At 40.1% G+C, this 18813-nt stretch overlaps 1 protein-coding gene across 1 annotated transcript; it reads left to right on the top strand.

Annotated features, from left to right (window-relative positions):
- The first annotated feature begins 2296 nt into the window (after nt 1-2296).
- On the top strand, nt 2297-14442 carry LOC105928256 (cerebellar degeneration-related protein 2). Its single transcript, XM_012865426.3, has 6 exons — nt 2297-2537; nt 3684-3796; nt 6743-6891; nt 6989-7159; nt 11166-11385; nt 12323-14442. Exons 1-6 carry the CDS (start codon nt 2456-2458, stop codon nt 12878-12880), a joined length of 1293 nt encoding a protein of 430 aa, XP_012720880.2. The 5' UTR covers nt 2297-2455; the 3' UTR covers nt 12881-14442.
- The last annotated feature ends 4371 nt before the right edge of the window (nt 14443-18813 follow it).

Here is an 18813-nt window from a genome sequence, read left to right as displayed (position 1 = left end):
CAAAGTTTTGTTGGTGGATTGTGTTTTTTTTTTTTGTGTTTTTTTGTTTTTGGAACAGGCCAGCGGGCTCCATGTTGGTGACCCCTGCTCTATGCCATCTTATAAAAGCTAAAAGTAAAATGTTGATTTTTTTTTAATATATATGTATTTGAGAACTGAGCTATTGCTAAAGCATTTTAAATATTGTTGCTTAAATTTTCCAAAAAGTCAGATAGCATAAGTTAAGAGAAGATCTGAATGTCTCATCCTCCTCGTTTTGAATCCAGATGATCTATTATTTATTCATCATCTGAAAGATGTTCCCCCAAAAGAAAACATGCATCAAAATAAACATTTTCTTAAGATCTGCCACTCCAGCCCATCAAATACTTGATTTATTGTGATTTACGGATCAGCTCCCTGTGGTAACGCTGTTTTATTTTACTTTTTAAATCAATAAATATCAATGATAATCTGCGTGAATGATTCATATTCACGCAAGAATCATATTTTCTTTGTCTGTGATCGAATAAAGGTCTTAGAGTTGGATTTGACTCCCTGAGAAGAGAAAACAGACAGAAAAATAAAGCTACACTGCCCCCAACTGACAAGAAAGAGCACTTACAATTAGAGTGAAAATGCTTTATATATATATATACGTTTAACTGAACAAGTCAGGTGAATTCACAAAAGTTTCCCTCTCTCGAACATTTTGAATGTGAAATAGGCAATAAACACTTGTTATTTAAAATGCTATCAAGGTAACATTTAACATAAAAAACTATTCATAAATGTGATCGTTTACAGTTTGAACAAATACCCAGACAAATAAATTACGTTGATGTAAAAACGATACAATGTGTGAATTTACCCGGCACAGACAAGCAAAGATGTCATTGTAAAATATTGTAATGGAGAAAAACAGACAAATTATTCAGTTCATTAATGAATTATTGTATTTTTCCAAGAGGGGAAAATAAAGTATGTTTCTATATGTTGTTGGAATTATAAAATATATACATTTTAATAAAAACCTAGCAAACTAAGGATTTCATTGATTTATTTGGGTAACTACTGTATTTTCCTAATAAAATAATGATTTAGAGTCAGTAAATTGCTGTATTTTACTTTCAGGCTATTTAAAACAGAGACACTTTCGTTGCAGCGCCCCCGTGTGGTGATGGTGACCATGTCCGGTACAGTTCCCATGCAGGAAACCAGCGCGGAGGAGCAGCAGGTGTAGAGATGTGTAGAAACTGGCAGTGAAACGCAATGGTGAAACAGATCAAGACAGGAAATTCAAAGTCTGTCTTTTCAAAATAAGTTCAAAATATTATTATTTATTTATTTTTTTTTGTTGCAGCCTATAGGAAGTAATCACTTAAAACACGTTTATAGAAACAGGGTCTAAAAATGTAACAAGCAATAAAAAAACACGTTTTCTAAAAAAAAAAAAAAAAAAAAAAAAAAGCAAAGAAAAAAAGATGGCTCTTTCAAGCAGCCCTAAGAATAGCAGAAAAAGTTGCTTAAAAGTCAACGTCACAGGTCACAGGTGTTTATCCAGGGTGTCTATCCTGCCTCTTGTCCAATGACAGTCCCCCTCACCACCCCAGTGGCCCAGGTAGAGACAATGGATGTATATTTCTGCATTACCTATCCTTTATTTTATTGCTAAAAACTGTCTGTGTGTTTGCCACTGTTACACCCAAATTTCCCCATTGCAGGACAATAAAGGAACTCTTATATTACAGGTTTCTGTCGTCTGTTTTCTTCTATTATGGGTGATTTTAAAAGTTTTATGCAACATCTCTTGTTAGTTTTTTTTTTTTAAAAGTCTGTAAAATCTAAAATTGCAAAGAAAATTTTAAAAAGTTTAAACAGAAATATAATTCAAAATGACGAATAACAGCTTGTTCATTTATGTTGATTTGGTGAGTGCTTGCTTACGTGTCTTGGCGCCTGCAGCCTGTGAAGGAGATGTAGACTGTAAAGATGTCATGATTATTTGATTTCTTATTTCTTTCTGGGGATAATTATACTGTTTTTATTGGTAAATGGGAGTTATGTATGGTTTGTTTTGGTCGTAGTAGTGCATTACTGTTCAGATTTTATGTTCTTTTGCAGTAAATCTTATTCTAAAGTTGAAATAATTGCATCTGCTCTTTTAGGTTATTCTGTCAGTAAAAATTACATTGTGATTTCAAATAACCCTCACATTATATCTACGTATATTTTTAAAGTGCAAAGAAAAGAAAGAGGAAAACACGACTTATTTTGAAAAGCCAGACCGGAAGCCGGCTCAGAGAGCCGCTCAGCTTCAGCAGCGGTGAGTTGTCGCTCTGTGTGACCGTCACTGAGTCCTGCACACCGGGCGCTGCGGCCAGGCGGGCGGGCAGGACTGCATCGGAACCGGTCTCTGGTTGCCTGGGGACGGGAACTGGACCTGCCTGTGCCTGAGGGGAGTTTTATCAGAAAGATGCTGGCAGACATGATTGTTGAAGAGGAATTTGAGATGAAGGAGGAGGAACCGTGGTACGACAAGCAGGACCTTGAGCATGGTACGTTTCCTTTCTGTCTTTGTTAACGAACCCCAAAAGATGCAAACAGCTGCTTTTGCCCCTTTTTCTTTACTACAGTAAATGTTTAAAGGCAGAAAAGGATTGCAATAAATAATCCAGGAATCAAGTCACTCCTAAACATTTTGATGGTATATTTAAAAATAAAAAATCCATATGTTTTAAGATATACAATATTCAAGCCGCTGTTATTATTATTTTTTTATATAGCGCATGCAACCTGTTTTTAAATATTTAGTTTTCTAATTTGTATGGTGGTTGCAGGAAAAGGCAGAGGTCAGCAGAATAATCACATATGCGGCAAAGAGGGTGGGAAAAAACGGAAAAAGCTTTGTTTAGGAGGATTTCTCCCTTTTTATGTCTTTATTCTGTTCTTTTTCTAACACTGATGGGCATTTTTACACTTTTATTATTCCTAAATTGCAAATCAAGCAAGGTCACATGATGCAGTTGAGGTGATTTTTTTTATGATTTCTATGTGAAAATGTAACCCTTTAGGGGTCCCTTTATTTCTGGTTCTACACGTGTCCCCTTTGAACAAAATATGCTGCTATGGAAATATTATGTAGCAACATGTTTCTCCTAATTTCTTGATGAATTATAAATTGTTTCTAAGGATTAATTAAAAAAGGAATATGTCTTTGATGAATGCCATTAATTTCTGGTCCTTACCTTAAATAATAAACGTTGCAGAATTTTCTGGAAATGTGTCCTCGTGAAATATCAGTTTAAGAGGTAAAAGCCTATTTGTTTTTTTTAGAAACCAAAAAGTAAAAGTAAATTTTAATTTCTTATTCCTCATCTGCAATTTTCTTTTTGTTTTTTGTTTGTTTGCTTTGTGGGGAAATACTATCCAAGCTTGAAAGTGGCAAATAAAATAAAATACATCAAACACTAATTCAATTTCCAGGGACTCAGAAAGGTTAAACCTCTTTATTCCATTTTGAATAAATGCAAATCAGTTTTCTAAGGAGGAGAGGGGAAAAAACAGGTTTATGGACTTCTGCCAACAAAAGCACAAAACCCTCTCAAAGCAGCTTGCTAAAGGTCCCCACGGCTGTATTAGTGGCACTAAATGCGAACCAGAGAAGCCGCGCGGTTCCGCCTCACCTCCCGTCTCTCCTGCAGACCTGCAGCTGGCCGCAGAGCTGGGGAAGTCTCTCCTGGAGAGGAACCGGGAGCTGGAGCAGGGCCTGCAGCAGATGTACACCACCAACCAGGAGCAACTGCAGGAGATCGAGGTAAAGGGGGACTTCCTGCATGTCCCGAGTATTTTCTGACCTATAATAAAGTCTAAAATCATGCCGTATGATCCCTCCCTCCTTGATGCATCGTTGAAACATGCCTAAACGCTGAAGTCCGTCATTCTGCCGTTTAGGCAACAATAACAGCAATTTAGCCTGCCTTTAGAGAGCTATTTCTTTGTCCTCCGCCACGTGCATTGTAAGTAATGAATTCAAGACTCCTAGCAGGTCCCCCGACTTTAATTAAATTTATTTAAACCAGGTCAGCCCTGGGCGCCTGAGTCCAAAGGCATAACCTGCACATCCCTGCTGGTTTACAGAATTAATCTCTTAAGAGCGTCTCTGATTTGTTGCTAATCAGCTGATGTACTCTAATTCTCAAGGGTTTACCTACAAAAAAAACATATTTTTTTATCTGCATTTAGTGCATTGGGAAATAATTCGTACCCTTTGAACATTTTCTGATTTCGTCCCCTTACCTACAAACATGTATTTTATTGGATGTTAAGATTGATGCACTCCTCTGCACGCAAAGTCCCTTGAAGACATTTGTTGGCAATGTCAAAATATTGGGGAAAAGTTAAAGGCGTGTCAAAATTTTCCAATGCAGTGAGCATATTTATTTAGCGCTGCGCTGTAATATCCGATATTTACTGTCATAGCAATATCAGTATCCCAGAGAGCTGCTTGCTGACGGCATCCATAACAGCTTTATATTCACTTATCAGATACTCAGCCATTCTTTCTCTACAGCTGAATGATCATACCACAACCAACTTGAATGGGTTTTACGAACAAGAACTTGGTGCACGAGCTTAAATTAATGGTGGATTTCCCCTATTCCACATAGATTTAAAGGTTAACTTACAGGCTAAACTATTTGGGTAAAGGTTCCTTAGCAAGTTTCAGAGAAACCACAAACCTCTTGCCATCAGCTAGCGTCTGCTATAATTCTGGCAGGATATTTGGACTCTCTAATCAGAAATTATGGAATTGGAGAAAGGTCTTCTGATTAGATCAGGAAAAGATTGGAGTATTTTGTCACAATGACAAGAAGAATGTGTAACTGAGTTAAGGTGGAGCTTTTCAAACCTTGACCAGCTGTCCAGCATGGCGGTAGCAGCATCATGCTGGGGGTCTGTTTCTATGCCAGAGGTGCTGGTGCATTGTCTAAAGAATGGAATAAGTAAGGAGGACTAGCACCAAATTCTTTAACTTCATCTCAAATCAAATAACAGGACAGCAATCCCAAACACATCCAGGTACGACAGTTGAGGGACATTTAACCTCAACTCTTAAGTGCATAAATTGAACCCATGTGTATATATCTGAGATTGGTTTGGAAAGAAATTCACAATACAGTAAAACCGTCTTAAAAACGGTTTAAAACAATCATTAAAAATGCAAAATTGTTATCATATGTCAGTGTTGAGTGAATTTAAACTTCCATCTGCAGCTGGGCATTTGGACACATGCACAATATCAAAGCTTTAGTCACTGCAAAAATGATGTGTGTCAGTGTACCAGTAACCCTAAGGACTGCTTCAGCAGCAATCGACTTCAAGTAATTGCTTGGGTTTCTTGCATTCATGTTATAATATATTAGATTATGCTTGTTTTTTAGAGCGGCAGGAGAGGTGACGGCGTTTTGTCTTAGGAAACTGTATTTGCATGTTGCAGCTGTAGCCAGATGCTGTTTTCCGCCACAAATCCATACCGATGAACTGGAAATAATTCAATTAATTATGTTTCTAATATCTATGTAGAAGATTCTTCATCTGGTGTCCAGGGTTGCAGGGAATCCAATGCAGAAAGCCATTAATAACATTTTACTTGAGTGAAGGACTACATTTAACTATTTATTATTTGTACTTGTTAATGTTTGGATGGATGGTTAGAGGTGTTTCTGTGTGCTGCGGTGCTGAACTGTTGTGTGAGGTGAACATTTCTTTCATTTTAGTTAATTGTCATTTAGCAGATAAGATGAAAGTTTCAGCATGTTCTTAATAGGTACAAATTAAGAACAGCCTTAATAGGTAATAAGATAATTCGTTGTCGGATTCAGGATTACCTGAAACATTAGATGTGTATTTAGGAAACACTACTCCTCCCTTGACTAGCAAAAAAATTAAAAAAGCAGTAACTTTTAGCGATAAAACTTTAGCCAAAGCTTCTTTTTGCAGCACTATGTTATCTTTCTACAGGCCTGCAGCTCCCACAAAGATTGTTATTTTTTTCTTTACCTCCTTTTTTTGAATACATAATGTATCGACTACTTTCAGGATGGAAGGACGATTTTACCCATTATAACAAAAACTGTTTCTGAACAGGATTACCAAACTATAGCTTTAAAACCCATTTAGTCAGAAATGCTTTGCACCTTATCTTCACCTTTGGGTGAAACTTAGTGGCACCAAAAGTACTACCTACCTATCTAGGCTATTTTTGGGGTTCTGTGTTTTTCTCTGTGCGAAGCCACCAAAAAATTAAAACGTTCTCGACAGTTTGTCCTGTCATGTTTCTGCAGAAGCCCAGAATGTACAGTTCAAATAGTAGATTAAATCGGGGTTTGAGTTTTTGTTTTTGTTTTTTTTTTAGTTCCCATGGTAGTTTCTCTTCTCTTGAAAGGCATTTGTGAGGCAGGGGTTATTTAGTTTAAATCTACCACTTTACCATTAGATGTTCCTGCGTGTTACAACTAGAATGGGAATATTTCCTTATTCTGTTTCAATCTTTGATGCGTTTCTCATCTTTCAGCTTTGAGAATGTCTCTACTAAAGATATCTGGTATAGTTTTTTTAAATTTGTCATCTAATCCGTTTTCCTGTGTCCAGTTAAGCCGTCATTAAATATCTAATAGCTCCAAAGATGACTAAAATGACTAGAAAATGGTCTGTTTCCTGTTCCCCCCCCAATTTAGTATCAACCTTCCTTCTTTTCCAGTACCTGACGAAACAGGTGGACCTCCTCCGGCAGGTCAACGACCAGCATGCGAAGGTATACGAGCAGCTTGACGTTTCCGCCCGAGAGCTGGAGCAGAGCAACCAGAAACTGGCTTTGGACAACCGGACGGCCCAGATGAAGATCCACGGGTAAAGAAATCTGGTCTAGAAAAAAAAAAAAGACAGCTGTTGTTTTTGTTTCGAAAACATTCCTTCTCAACGTCGTGTGACTCGTGTTCCTGTCAAGGCTGATGGAAACTGTGGAGCTGCTGCAGACGCAGGTGGAGGAGCTGCAGCTTCACGTGGAGGAGCTGAAGCTCACGTCGTCTCAGTCCCAGAGGTCCGCCTGCGGAGAGAAATGGCCGCCTCGCGGCACGCGGAGTGTGTCCTGCCTGCAGGAGCTGCAAAACGCACACAGGTGAAGATACTAAGACACTCTTTTTGTTTTCCTCTTTTTTTCCCCCCCCTCCCTGTTTTGACAGAAAATTGTCAAACATTAGAATTGATGGCATCATCTGCTTCAGATTTTCCAAAATGTTCATAATTTCTGAAACTATTGTGTAAAATTTTCATTATTTTGCTTTTGTTAACAAAGGTCACAGAAATCTATCTTTGTATATAAAATATTTTCCAAAGTGCTGCGGAGAAGTTCAAAACTAACTGTAATTTTTTCATACTTTGCTGCGAAAGAACCAGACTTTCATTTAAAGGGGAATTAATCGTCTCTTTAGGCTTTCTGTAACCTGACCCTAGCCAAATGAATTTTGCTCCGCCTAGCTCCACTCATCCATCTGGAACTGATCCATAGGAATTGCCTTTTTTGAAGGCTGGGCCTTATCAAAAATCGTTGCATATGATTGGATAAGACACTTGTCTGTCATCTTTATCGACGTGCTATTTCAACCACTCACACCGAAGCTAACCCGTGACGCTGTGAGAGCGACGCAGGAAAAAACAAAACTTGTCAAATCCTGTCGGGAGAAGGGTGAAAACATGGTTTCCACCAACAAAAGCCTTCAGAGGCGTTCTCCGATGTTCTTTTAATGAAACAATATTAGGTAGATTGGACAACACGGAAGAAATAGCAGCATCAATGTTAACGCTTGCTTCCTCGATGTGAGCCGCCATTGGTCGCTTCTCCACTACGTCACATCTATGAAACTCCAGCCCTGCGTCCTGATTGGCTGGACAATAAAATTGGTTGGAGAAATCACTTTCTATGGGAGATGTCCCAGATGGATGTGAGTGAAGCTAGGCGGAGCTAAGCGGAACGAAATTCATCTGGCTCGTCAGGTTAGGCTTTCTGGGGGTCTTTTCAAATGTTTTCTTCTGACTTTTGCTGCTTTTTTTACTCACTTTCTGTCAATTTATTGTACCTGACAACAGCAGCATATAAGCAAAGTGTTTGTGGGAGAAAAACTGATGACTTCCACAAGCAGGAAGATTACTTTAGAGACCTGAACCCTAGTGAAAAGCATTGAGCTGTCAAACTATGAAAAAAAACGACATCAGCAGCTCACTGATGAAGGAACTGGACATGTCTGCAAAAGACCCGCTTTTGCAGAAACTTGAACTTTGCAATTCCTTAAATTATTATTTTGTCCTATTTCTATGGTTGAAATAAGTAAATTTCTAATGGAGAATTTCGCTTGGTCAAGAAAACGCTGCCAATGTCAGAGAATATCCTGGTTTTAATGTCGTAAATGGAAATGGAAAATTATCTTTTGATTCTGCCACATGTCCAACTTTTCACCCTCAAAGGATTAAATCCATTTTTACTGGTGTTGTATGATTGATTAAAACACCTGTCAAATAATCTAAGCAAGTAAAGAATAACACACACCAGTATCTGTGTCCTATTTTGACAGAAGACTCTTTATTTAGAGTGTTTTAGGATGATGGTAAGCTAGTAAGGCACCAGGGTTTCGTGCTTCTTCTGTGGTCTTTAGCTTCTTAGACTTTAGTTAAGCCTTTTAAAATATAACTAACTTCTTTGTCACTGATCCCGAAGCTCTTGTTTAAGCTTCACTCAAGGATCCATAGTTGCTTCCTCCTTTTTATGCGCTCTAATCCTCCTCCTCCAGTCTTCTTCACCTCCTCACAGCAGGGTGGACGCAGCCACTTCCTGTTTATCTGCAGCGGGACCGGTTCGTTCATTCAGTTTAGTCCTTATTGACGGGGGGGGGTGTATTTAAAGATATACCCAGCTCAGAGACAATGACGTCTCCCCGATAAGGAGGCGGCATCGTCTGGAGTCAGAGTGCGGTGTGGTGGAGGAGGCTGGAAGGAGGGAGGTCAAAGTCTGAGCTGGAGGACTCGGATAACGGTCGATAACCCTCTGAAGCTGAGGGATTTTAGTCTAATCACGTTGCTTTCTTGATTAGAGAGCCCTTCTTGTTTTGCTTTTTGCTCCTTTCTTGTTTTCTTTCATTGTCAAAAATCTTCTTTGCTGTGTCCTGACGTTGCATAAAAACATGCTCTTTTCTGTTTATTTCCTTATCGCGCTAAACCTTGCTGCATCAACACTAAACCCGTCTCGTGGTCTTTGACCCTTTAAGTCTGCGTGTGCATTTCCTGTCACCTTTTCACTTTGTTTTCTCCCGTCTGAAGCGTCAGAGATTAGAACGAGCACAAGCTTACGTAACGGCGGCGTTTCCGTTAGACGTAGAGCTGCAACACTTAATCAGCTGAACATTATCATGAGTCTATAATAAAGATAATGACCGGCCTGCAGCCTCAGCTTGAGGTCTGTGACTTTAAATTGTCGCCTTGACCCCATCGGCCAGTGCCGATTTTCTAAATGTGGACTTAAGGCAAATAGGAGCTGCTGTTGAAGGAACTTTGAAAGCGAATAATTGAATGTTAACAATTGGTATGTATCATGGACCAGTTTAACATATTTTAGAGTTTTAGTAGAAATTTTAAATCAGGAGGATAAGATGGTTGAAATTCAGGAAACCACGACACATATTAACAGGCGTTCAGCCGAGAATTGAGCGTAATTTTTCAGCGTTGCTAAGACATTAATTCAATTCAATTCAATTTTATTTATATAGCGCCAAATCATGAAACATGTCATCTCAAGGCACTTTACAAAATCAAGTTCAATCATATTATACAGATTGGGTCAGATTATACAGATTGGTCAAAAATGTCCTATATAAGGGAAACCAGTTGATTGCATCGAAGTCCCTACAAGCAGCATTCACTCCTGGAGAACCGTAGAGCTACAGGGAGAGTCATCTGCATTGTACATGGCTTTGCTGCAATCCCTCATACTGAGCAAGCATGAAGCGACAGTGGGAAGAAAAACCACCCATTAACGGGAAGGAAAAACCTCCGGCAGAACCGGGCTCAGTATGAACGGTCATCTGCCTCGACCGACTGGGGTTACAGAAGACAGAGCAGAGACACAACAAGAGAGACAAAAAGCACAGAAGCACACACTGATCCAGTAATCTGTTCTACATTAGATGGTAGTAGCGGGTGAGCCGTCTTCTCTGGATGATGTCACAGTTAACAGAACGCCAGACCAGGTGTACCTACTATGAAGAAAAAAGAGAGAGAGCAAAAAGTTAAAGCAGAAATGACAACACATAATGCATAATTGAAGAACATAATAATAGAGCATAATAATAGAACTCTATAGAGTGAGAAAATTAGATCCTGATGTCCTCCAGTAGCCTAAGCCTATAGCAGTAAAACTATAAAGGTAGCTCAGAGGAAACATGAACCACTCTAGTTATAAGCTTTGTCAAAAAGAAAAGTTTTAAGATTAGTCTTAAAAGGAGACAGTCTAAATGCTCCATGACACTTCCAGCATGAGACAGGAGGGGGTTTAGGGCTAATATCCAGCAACGCTATTCTTTAGGGACTTGAGGAGAGACTTAAATGTGCGTGAAAGTTTAGACTTGAGGTTTTATTCGCGGTTAATACAGAGAAAACCAAAACGACTATTAAAAGCATAATTTCTGCTTTTCTAATGAAGAGCAACATGTGGTCCTGTCTTCGTTAACACTCTTCCCTGAGCTGACAATAAGATCTAAAGGTCGGCCGATATTTGTGTTTTTGTCGTGTATCGGTATCAACGATACGTGCATGTGTTAAAAAACCTGCATCGGTCGATCTCTAATATATGATCATTGAATTGATGGTCATAATGGCTGAAAAACAAGAGATAAGTTGTTTAGCTTCATGAAAGCTGCAGTTAAGGACATTTTATGTGATTATTTAGTTCTTTAGAGTCAGTGTAAAACATACATAATTTGAAGTTATCGAGTCTTTCTAAAAGGTTTTCACTTTATAATATCTATACCTTATTTAGCATTAATTAGTCGTGAATAAATAGGTTATTAACCTGGAGAATCGCGGCTGCACACGGTTCAGAGATCTTGGTCAGCTGCAGTTTCCACATCTCTCTGCAGGTATGACCCTGACCCGGACGAACGTTCGGACGACCCCGACGTGTCCGCCGCGTCGTGGCGCGAGGAGGCGCAGGCGGCGCTGCAGCAGTCGCTCCGCGCCCTCCAGACTCAGTTTGCCGCCGAGCGAGCTCGGCGCGAGGAGGCGGAGACGGAGGCGGAGCTGCTGGCCAGAGAAAACGCAGCTCTGGAGCAACAGCTGGCGAGGATGGAGGGATGTCAGGTATAGTATGTCCGTCACCAGGTTCCCTATTGTCCAGTTACATCCATCTCGGTGTAATCCTACCAGGAACGGTTAGTTGGACAAAACGGTTTACAACGTTGGACAATCCGGGTTTAGAGATTTTAGTTAGGGCTGAACAATTAATTGCATTTTGTATATAATCATGATTTAAAAAAAACGCAATTTCCAAATCGCAGAGTCTGCAATTTTTGGCTATGTAACAATTAGTGAATCAGATGCGTCCTTTAGGAGTCGGTAAAATGTTTAAAGTGGGTTTACCTTCACATGGAAGTGAAGGCAGTTGCAGCAGTGAGATAATCACATTTTATTAGTTGTTTTAGAGTTTATATAATCATACAAAGCATTACGTACAGGTCAATCAGTTTAATATATAGAATTGTTTGTTGGTTGCACTTTGCACTTTATGTTCAACAAGGATTGATCAATTAAAAGCTGTTCTCTTGAATAATATTCTGATCAATAGAAATATTAAAAGTTCTTGTTTTAAATAATCTAATCTTTATTTAGAGGCCATTTTTGTTGCTTTTGGTTAATGCATAGAAAAGTCAAAATTGCAATTTTGATTGAAATATACCGTAGGCAGAACGCAATCATTTGTGCTCCGAGTTTAGATGCTGTGGGTCTTTTAGCAACTAATCCGCACGGCGAGGAAACAAATTGATTTGTTGTTTGTATATGTTTAAAAAGACATGATAAAATAAACTGGGGAAAAAAATTGCATTAAATCGCAATACTAAGAAAAAAAAAATCGCAATTAGATTCTTTTCCAAAATCGTTCAGCCCTAATTTTAGTAGCACAACCCAATGAAGCCCACAGCAGAACCGAAGTTCCCAGGACAAATGTAATCATGCTGAAAATGCAAATGTTTGCTGTTATTCCAGCTGAGCTGAGACACTATCTGCTTTTCTCCCTCAGGCCAGAGTGTCTGAGCTTGAACAGGAGGCCGAGGAGCTTCGCCAGCTCTGGAAATCGCAGTCCTCCTCACGGTCGGCCGAGTCGGACGTCATCCGAGGCCTGCTGCCTCACTCGCTGCTGCTCAACCCAGAGGAGGAGCACGACGGAGAGCCGGCTGCGGCTAAAAGCCCGGCCGTCCTGAAGCGCTGGGCCAGCGAGCGCCTGATGAAGGCCGCCCAGGCGCCCGGCTCTCCCAGCAGGATCTACGACCACGAGTGCTCCTGCGTACGTCGGCCCGAAGTGGTGAAGTACCGCGGCATCTCGCTGCTCAACGAGGTCGACGCCCAGTACAGTGCCTTGCAGGTGAAGTACGACGAGCTGCTGCGTCGCTGCAGCCGTCAGGAGGACCTGCGGTCTCCCGCGCCGGCAGAGGCGGAGGACGGCGGGGACGACTTTCACCAACCAGAGTACAAGGAACTTTTTAGGGAAATCTTTTCTCGCATTCAGAAAACCAAAGAAGACCTGAGTGAAAACAGAGGAGGAGCCTCAGTTCCTGAAGCGCTACAAACTCCAGAATAAGTTTCTTCCCCTATAAAACCAGCAGACGGATTAGATGTCGTCTTCCAAGAACAAAAAAAACGGTCTTTGTAAAGACTATAATTTGCCCGGATGGTGACTGCGACCAAACGGTGATTCAGAGAGAATAAGGCTCAATAACACCAGCTTCAGTGGCTCCTTTTGCACAGAAACACCAGTGCCTAAGCCTTTCGTCTGCGCCGTACAATCGCTCTACCTCGCAGCTGTGGTCGCTCAGGCGGGAATCCTTCTGGGACACAATCCATCCTCTTCCCACCAACCAGAAACGAGACGCACCAATCAGGCTTCTCCTGGCTCAAATCGATTTCTGGCTGTCTCTGACCTGCTAATTCAGATTTTTTTATTTATTTGTTTGTTTCGTTTGTTTAACACATAAAAAAGAGAATAATGTTCGTTGATGGATTTAGTAGATTTTAAAGACAATGAAGGAATTAGAATATCTCAAGTTATGCATCTATGCATAGCATTTATGTGTTTATCTGACTTATTAAACTCAAAATGCATGTGGTTGGTTGATGTGTTTAAAGACCAAAAACAAAAAGCGACGGTTCTCAGTTGTAATGAATTTTGTGAACGTGATCGTCGGGTCAGAGCCGACAGTGACCTATAAGTTCTGGTGAGGCACTCGGTGAGCTCCAGGAAAGTGTTATTTCTGATAAAATACGGGCTGTGACATGTAGCCCTTACCTGGATTTTAAAATAGAGCTGATCTAATTCTCACTGATCTGAGCATCCAGACAGCCTTTTATGACACATCTGAAGTGGAAACCGTCATCTGTATCACGTTTAAAAGTACATTCACCATCTAGGAAAACGTCTCATACCGTAATTTCTAGACCGTTATAAACTCTGCCACAAAAAAATGTTGCAGTCAAAAGTTTAGATCTTTAAAATGGAAAATTTATGGAAATTCTGAAAGTTTCTGCCTCGGTCATTGAAAATACCAGAATAGCTGCAGCAGGTTCACTTTAACGCCTCAAAAGCATCCCTGAGGTCTATTGAGTTTCTCCAGAGACCTTAACAAGAAATAAAGAGAAAAAAGGGTTTTAAATGGGTTTTTTTTTGTGTGTGTATCTAATTTATTCTGGAACTGTAAAATTGACTGCTTGTAGTTTGCCTGCTGCCTTTAAGACCCACTGATGCAGCCATAGACATTAGTGTTATTAGCATTAGCAAGGATTTCTGTATCCATGTACTCTGATTATACTTGAATTGCCCTGTAGCTGAACTGTCTGAATGAATTATCGTAGAAAAAAAATTGTCCGCAGTGTGGACTGTGTAAAAGCTTCATGAAGGAATGTGAATGGACGCATTTGTTGCCGCTGTATTTGTGTGTCCTTGTTGAGCTGAAAGGCTGTGCATCGTAAAGCAGATGCTTTTTAGAAATGCTCCATCAGCTCTGATGGGTTTTTTTTTTTTTTTTTTTTTTGTGGCGTTTTTTTGCTAACACAATGTGCTCTTTCAAGGTGGACCTCACTAATGTGCACTGATGTAATTTCAGCTGTGATGTTGCTCATATGAGCCATAAAATATTAAGCAAGCAATCTTGGAGTTCTGCTTTCTTTCTTTGAGCTTATTTGACCATCAATGTGTTATAATTTTCAATTAAATTTAATTTATATAACACCATTCATGAAACATGTCATCTTAAGGCACTTTACAAAGTCAAATTCAATCATATTATAGAGGTTGGTCAAAAATGTCCTATATAAGGGAACCAGTTGATTGCTTCAAAGTTATATACCCTGACTAAAATTTATGCTTAAATATTGAAACGTGGCTGAACATTCCTCAGACTGGTTGAAAACTAGATTTCAGTATAAATGAGTTTTAATTACATTTAGATTACCTGTAGGGTTAGTTTTGTTTTAAGCTCCCTATGTGCTTCTCACAAGGTTTTAAGATTTCTCCAGACCTGCAGTGCCTGGCAAAAATATTCCCACCCCTTGTATTTTATTGGGGTTTTATGTGATAGACCAACACAACGTAGAGTGCAACCAGTCAGCCCCATCGACTCTGGTACCTAAAGTTAAAACCCAGTGCACTTACTTGTGGACCTGAGGTCCCCTTTGTTAACCCAGCTGTTCTGTGAAGGACTCAGAGGTTTGTTGTAGAACAAAGAATCACAAAGACCAGGAAACATAGCAGACAAATCAGGGATAAAGGTGTGAAGATATTTAGAACAGAGTTATGTAATAAAATATTATTCCAGACCTGTTGGATTCCTACCAAGGCACAGGCATCCACCAGAACTGGCAGGTAAGGCCGGGAGAGCAGAAGCAGCCAAGAGGTCCACGTGAACTCTAGAGGAGCTGCAGAGACACACAGCTCAGGTGGGAGAGGAGTACTATTGGTTGTGCACTCCATAAATCTGGACTTCGTGGAACAGCGGCAAGACAATCCATTGTTGGAAATAAAGCTGTAAGAAGTATAATTTCTGCTGCAAGTGGTGCAAGAGACACAGGAAACGTGGAAGAAGGAGTTTCTGATCAGATGGGACTAGAATGCAATGAATTGGCCTACATGTAAAGCACTATGTATTGGAAACCCAGCACTGTACATTATACTAAACAAGCCATCCTCATGGTAATACAAGGCAGTGGCAGCATCGTGCTGTGGGGAGGCTTTTCTTTAGCAGGGACAGAGAAGTTGGTCAGAGTTGATGGGGAAAATGGCCAGAGCGAGGTGGTGGAAAAAAACCTGTTGGAGGCGGCAGAAGACTTGAGACTGGGGTTCAGATCAAAGGATATTTATGTGGTAGAATGGCCTAGTCAAAGTCCAGACCAAAATCCAAGTGAGAGCTTGACCTTTACAGAAGCTCTGAATGATGTATTGAGTTACTTTGCAATGAAAATTGTGCAAAAATGTCATCCTCTGGATGTGCAAAGATGGCAGAGACCCCAAATTGTGGCACTACAAAGTATTGTTTGATGTTTAATTAATGGCCACCACACTTGACAATATTTGAAAACCATCTTACTGAATTCATGCTTCACAGTTGCATAAAAATCGCATAAAATCCCAGTGAAATGCTGAAGTTTGTTGCTGTAATGTGACAAAATATGCAAAATTTAAAGGCGTATGAGAACTTTTGCAAGGCACTGTATGCAACTGTTTTTTTTTTTGTTTGTTTCTTTTGCTTCTTTTTGTTTTTTTTGGCTCCAGTTTGAGTGTTTTTGATGATGCATATTAACAAAGCCTTAACAGAAATGCCACATTGTGCATCAGCTTGAAAACAACACTTTTAAACAGTTGAGCTCCTTGTAAAGGATTTGAAGGGCTGCAGGGCTTGGGGGTGAGCCCGGAGAAGTCCATGTTACGTAACAGATTATTAGCTTTAAATCTAAGCGCTTTACTGCTCAGCGAAGGCTTAACCCAGCAGGTTGCTGGTGAGCGCAGGCAGATCTGGAACCAGACGACTCGTTCTCCAACACCACTGTAAACATTGCTGCGTGGCAGTCTGGCAGTCCATGGATCAGTTTCCCAGTCAATGGGTCATATCTGAAGAGATAATCCTGGTTTAGGGGCAGTTCTGGCAGTCCAGACTGTCCCTGAAGATCAACAAGGGTAAAAACTAAACCAGGACTGAGCTTTTTCTTGCATTGATCTGGCTTAGACCACGCCTTCTCTTTGCTCTGAGTTACCGTTAAGGAACTACCCAGCCATTGCAGCTATTGCACAGTGGTGTCAGGTGGCCCCTGGTACTTCACTGGAACCTGAGAGCCACTGCTGGCATTGCTTCAGTGGATCAACTCCTTTGTTTAAAAAAAAAAAAAGACCGTTAATGTCGTTACTCTGTGCAAGAAAACTGATAGTTGCATATCAAGCTGCCTGAGAGAAAAACCCCCATTCAGTCGTCGCAGGTTGTTTCCAAGTGTCTGAAAGCCGAGATTAGCGCTTCAGTGGATCTATTTTTCATGACAAATGATTGTAATCTCAGCACTTTGAACTTTAAAGTGGATTATCAATGAGTCCTTTATGCTTCTAGCCTAAGTCTAAATTTACTTGTCAAATCATGCTATTCATAATTAGAATACGCCCAAACTGCAAACAGCTTGTTTCCTGCTTGTGTTACATGGCTGCATGCTCTGAACGCTGAACGTTGGTCTTTGTAACACAACATGGTTTGCTTCTTCCTGTTGCACGGCCAGCAGATCTTGCAGCTTTGATGCTTCCCACATCCTGCTGCCTTCAGCAGGTTTACCTAAGTCTACCTAATCTGTCTCAAACGACAGACGGCAGACGACTCCATCTGAAACGACGTCTGCGGGTTGATTTAACTCTCAGACTTTCTTTAATGACCCAGAGAAAAATAAACTGGGAAATCTGTCCCTACGTCTTGTGACATCATTCACTGTAGGAGGAAACCGTCTACCAGCCGTGCATTCTGAATTTATCATTTATTGGTTTTGGATATGTTAATACACAAGGTTGCCAGATGGTTACAGCTGCAAACCTTTTGTGGTATGCCTTCACCACGCTCTCCACTTTTTTTTTCTTTTTTTTCTTTCGTTCTTAGCAAAATAGCTCAAGCTGGCGGTCCGGACTTCTCAGATATCGCCTCTCAGCATCAGTTCTCACGTCTATTTAATTTAGATCTGAACTTTGACTAGACCATTTTAAAACATGCTCTGATCGAGCGTTTTCTATCGAAGCTCTTGGTCTATGCTTGATGGGAGATAGCTGTAAAATATCTGTGATGATACGTGGCAGAAAGAACAAAGCTAAAAGGATAACAAACAGAGATAAAGAATCATACTTAAAAGCCATAAATTGTCAGATATTGCGCAACCTGCCACAGAGACAATATAGACCCCTAAGTCATATAAACTGGCTTTATTAAACATTAGATCTCTGTCGGGAAAAACTATTGTTAATCAATGACTTCATTACCGATCATGATCTTGACGTTATGTTTTTAACAGAAGCATGGTCACATGAATTTAATGAAGCACCTATTCTGATAGAGACGACTCCTCCAAACCACTATTTTTAGAAAGCAAAGGAAAGATGGAGGAGTGGCCACTTTGCTCAGTGATTCGCTAAAGAGTAAAAGGTGTTTCTGGGAAAATGTGTCTGCAGGTATAGAGCCCGGTATGCACGATGTTCTTGAATGTTTACACGTCTCCTAAGTCCAAATCAAACTTTTTTTAATGATCTTAATGACCTCCTATATGTGAGATGTGTTGATTAGGACAGTTTAATTATTGTGGGAGATTTTAACTTTCAAGCTGACAACCCTGAAGACAGAGGTACAAAAGAACTGTGTGACTTGGGTACCCCAAGGGTCCATCCTGGGCTCCCTCCTATTCAATATCTACATGCTCCTTCTAGATCAGATCAAAAAACAACATCAGCTACCATAACTATGCAGACGACACACAGCTCTACATCACAATGTCACCAGGTGACTATGAACCAGTTCAAGTGTTGAGTAAATGCTTAGAAGAAATCAACACATCTTCACTTATTCTTTGATTAATGGTCTCCTCTCCCAGCCACTAAGTGTTCAGGGCTGTGCAGTTTGACTCTAAAGGATAACTCCTTAGATGGCACCGAGTTCTTATTTTTGCTGTGAGCCTCCAGGTCTAAAAGAGAGGCTTTTAATTCCCATGTAAGTAGAATATAAATAGCTAAGTGGGAAAAATAAAGTCTTCTTTACAGCTCCCAGTTCCCCTGAGCCAACAGCACCACTTGCTGGATGCAACGTAGCAGAGCTTCTCGTGATTTCAGAAGCAACTTTGACTAACAAGAGTTTTAAAATGGATAAAACTAAATATCAATAGAAGTTCAAGTGACAAATTTGCATGCACTATTATATTTTATATTTTTATCTATATATATATATAAAAATTTCTATTCTTTTCCTTCCACTTTGCAATCATGTAAAATCCCAATAATATAAACATGTGGTT

The sequence above is a fragment of the Fundulus heteroclitus genome, chromosome 10 (assembly GCF_011125445.2).
Source record: "Fundulus heteroclitus isolate FHET01 chromosome 10, MU-UCD_Fhet_4.1, whole genome shotgun sequence".
Taxonomy (NCBI): domain Eukaryota; kingdom Metazoa; phylum Chordata; class Actinopteri; order Cyprinodontiformes; family Fundulidae; genus Fundulus; species Fundulus heteroclitus.
Note: the sequence above shows the minus strand (reverse complement) of the source record. Positions and strands in the feature narration are given on the sequence as shown.

What these genes read in the sequence shown, in the direction of transcription:
- LOC105928256 (XM_012865426.3), top strand. Translation starts at nt 2,456, where the DNA reads ATGCTGGCAGACATGATTGTTGAAGAGGAATTTGAGATGAAGGAGGAG. An exon ending in AGCAACTGCAGGAGATCGAG is followed by an intron (nt 3,797 to 6,742) that starts GTAAAGGGGGAC and finishes CTTCTTTTCCAG; the next exon opens with TACCTGACGAAACAGGTGGA. An exon ending in GCCCAGATGAAGATCCACGG is followed by an intron (nt 6,892 to 6,988) that starts GTAAAGAAATCT and finishes GTTCCTGTCAAG; the next exon opens with GCTGATGGAAACTGTGGAGC.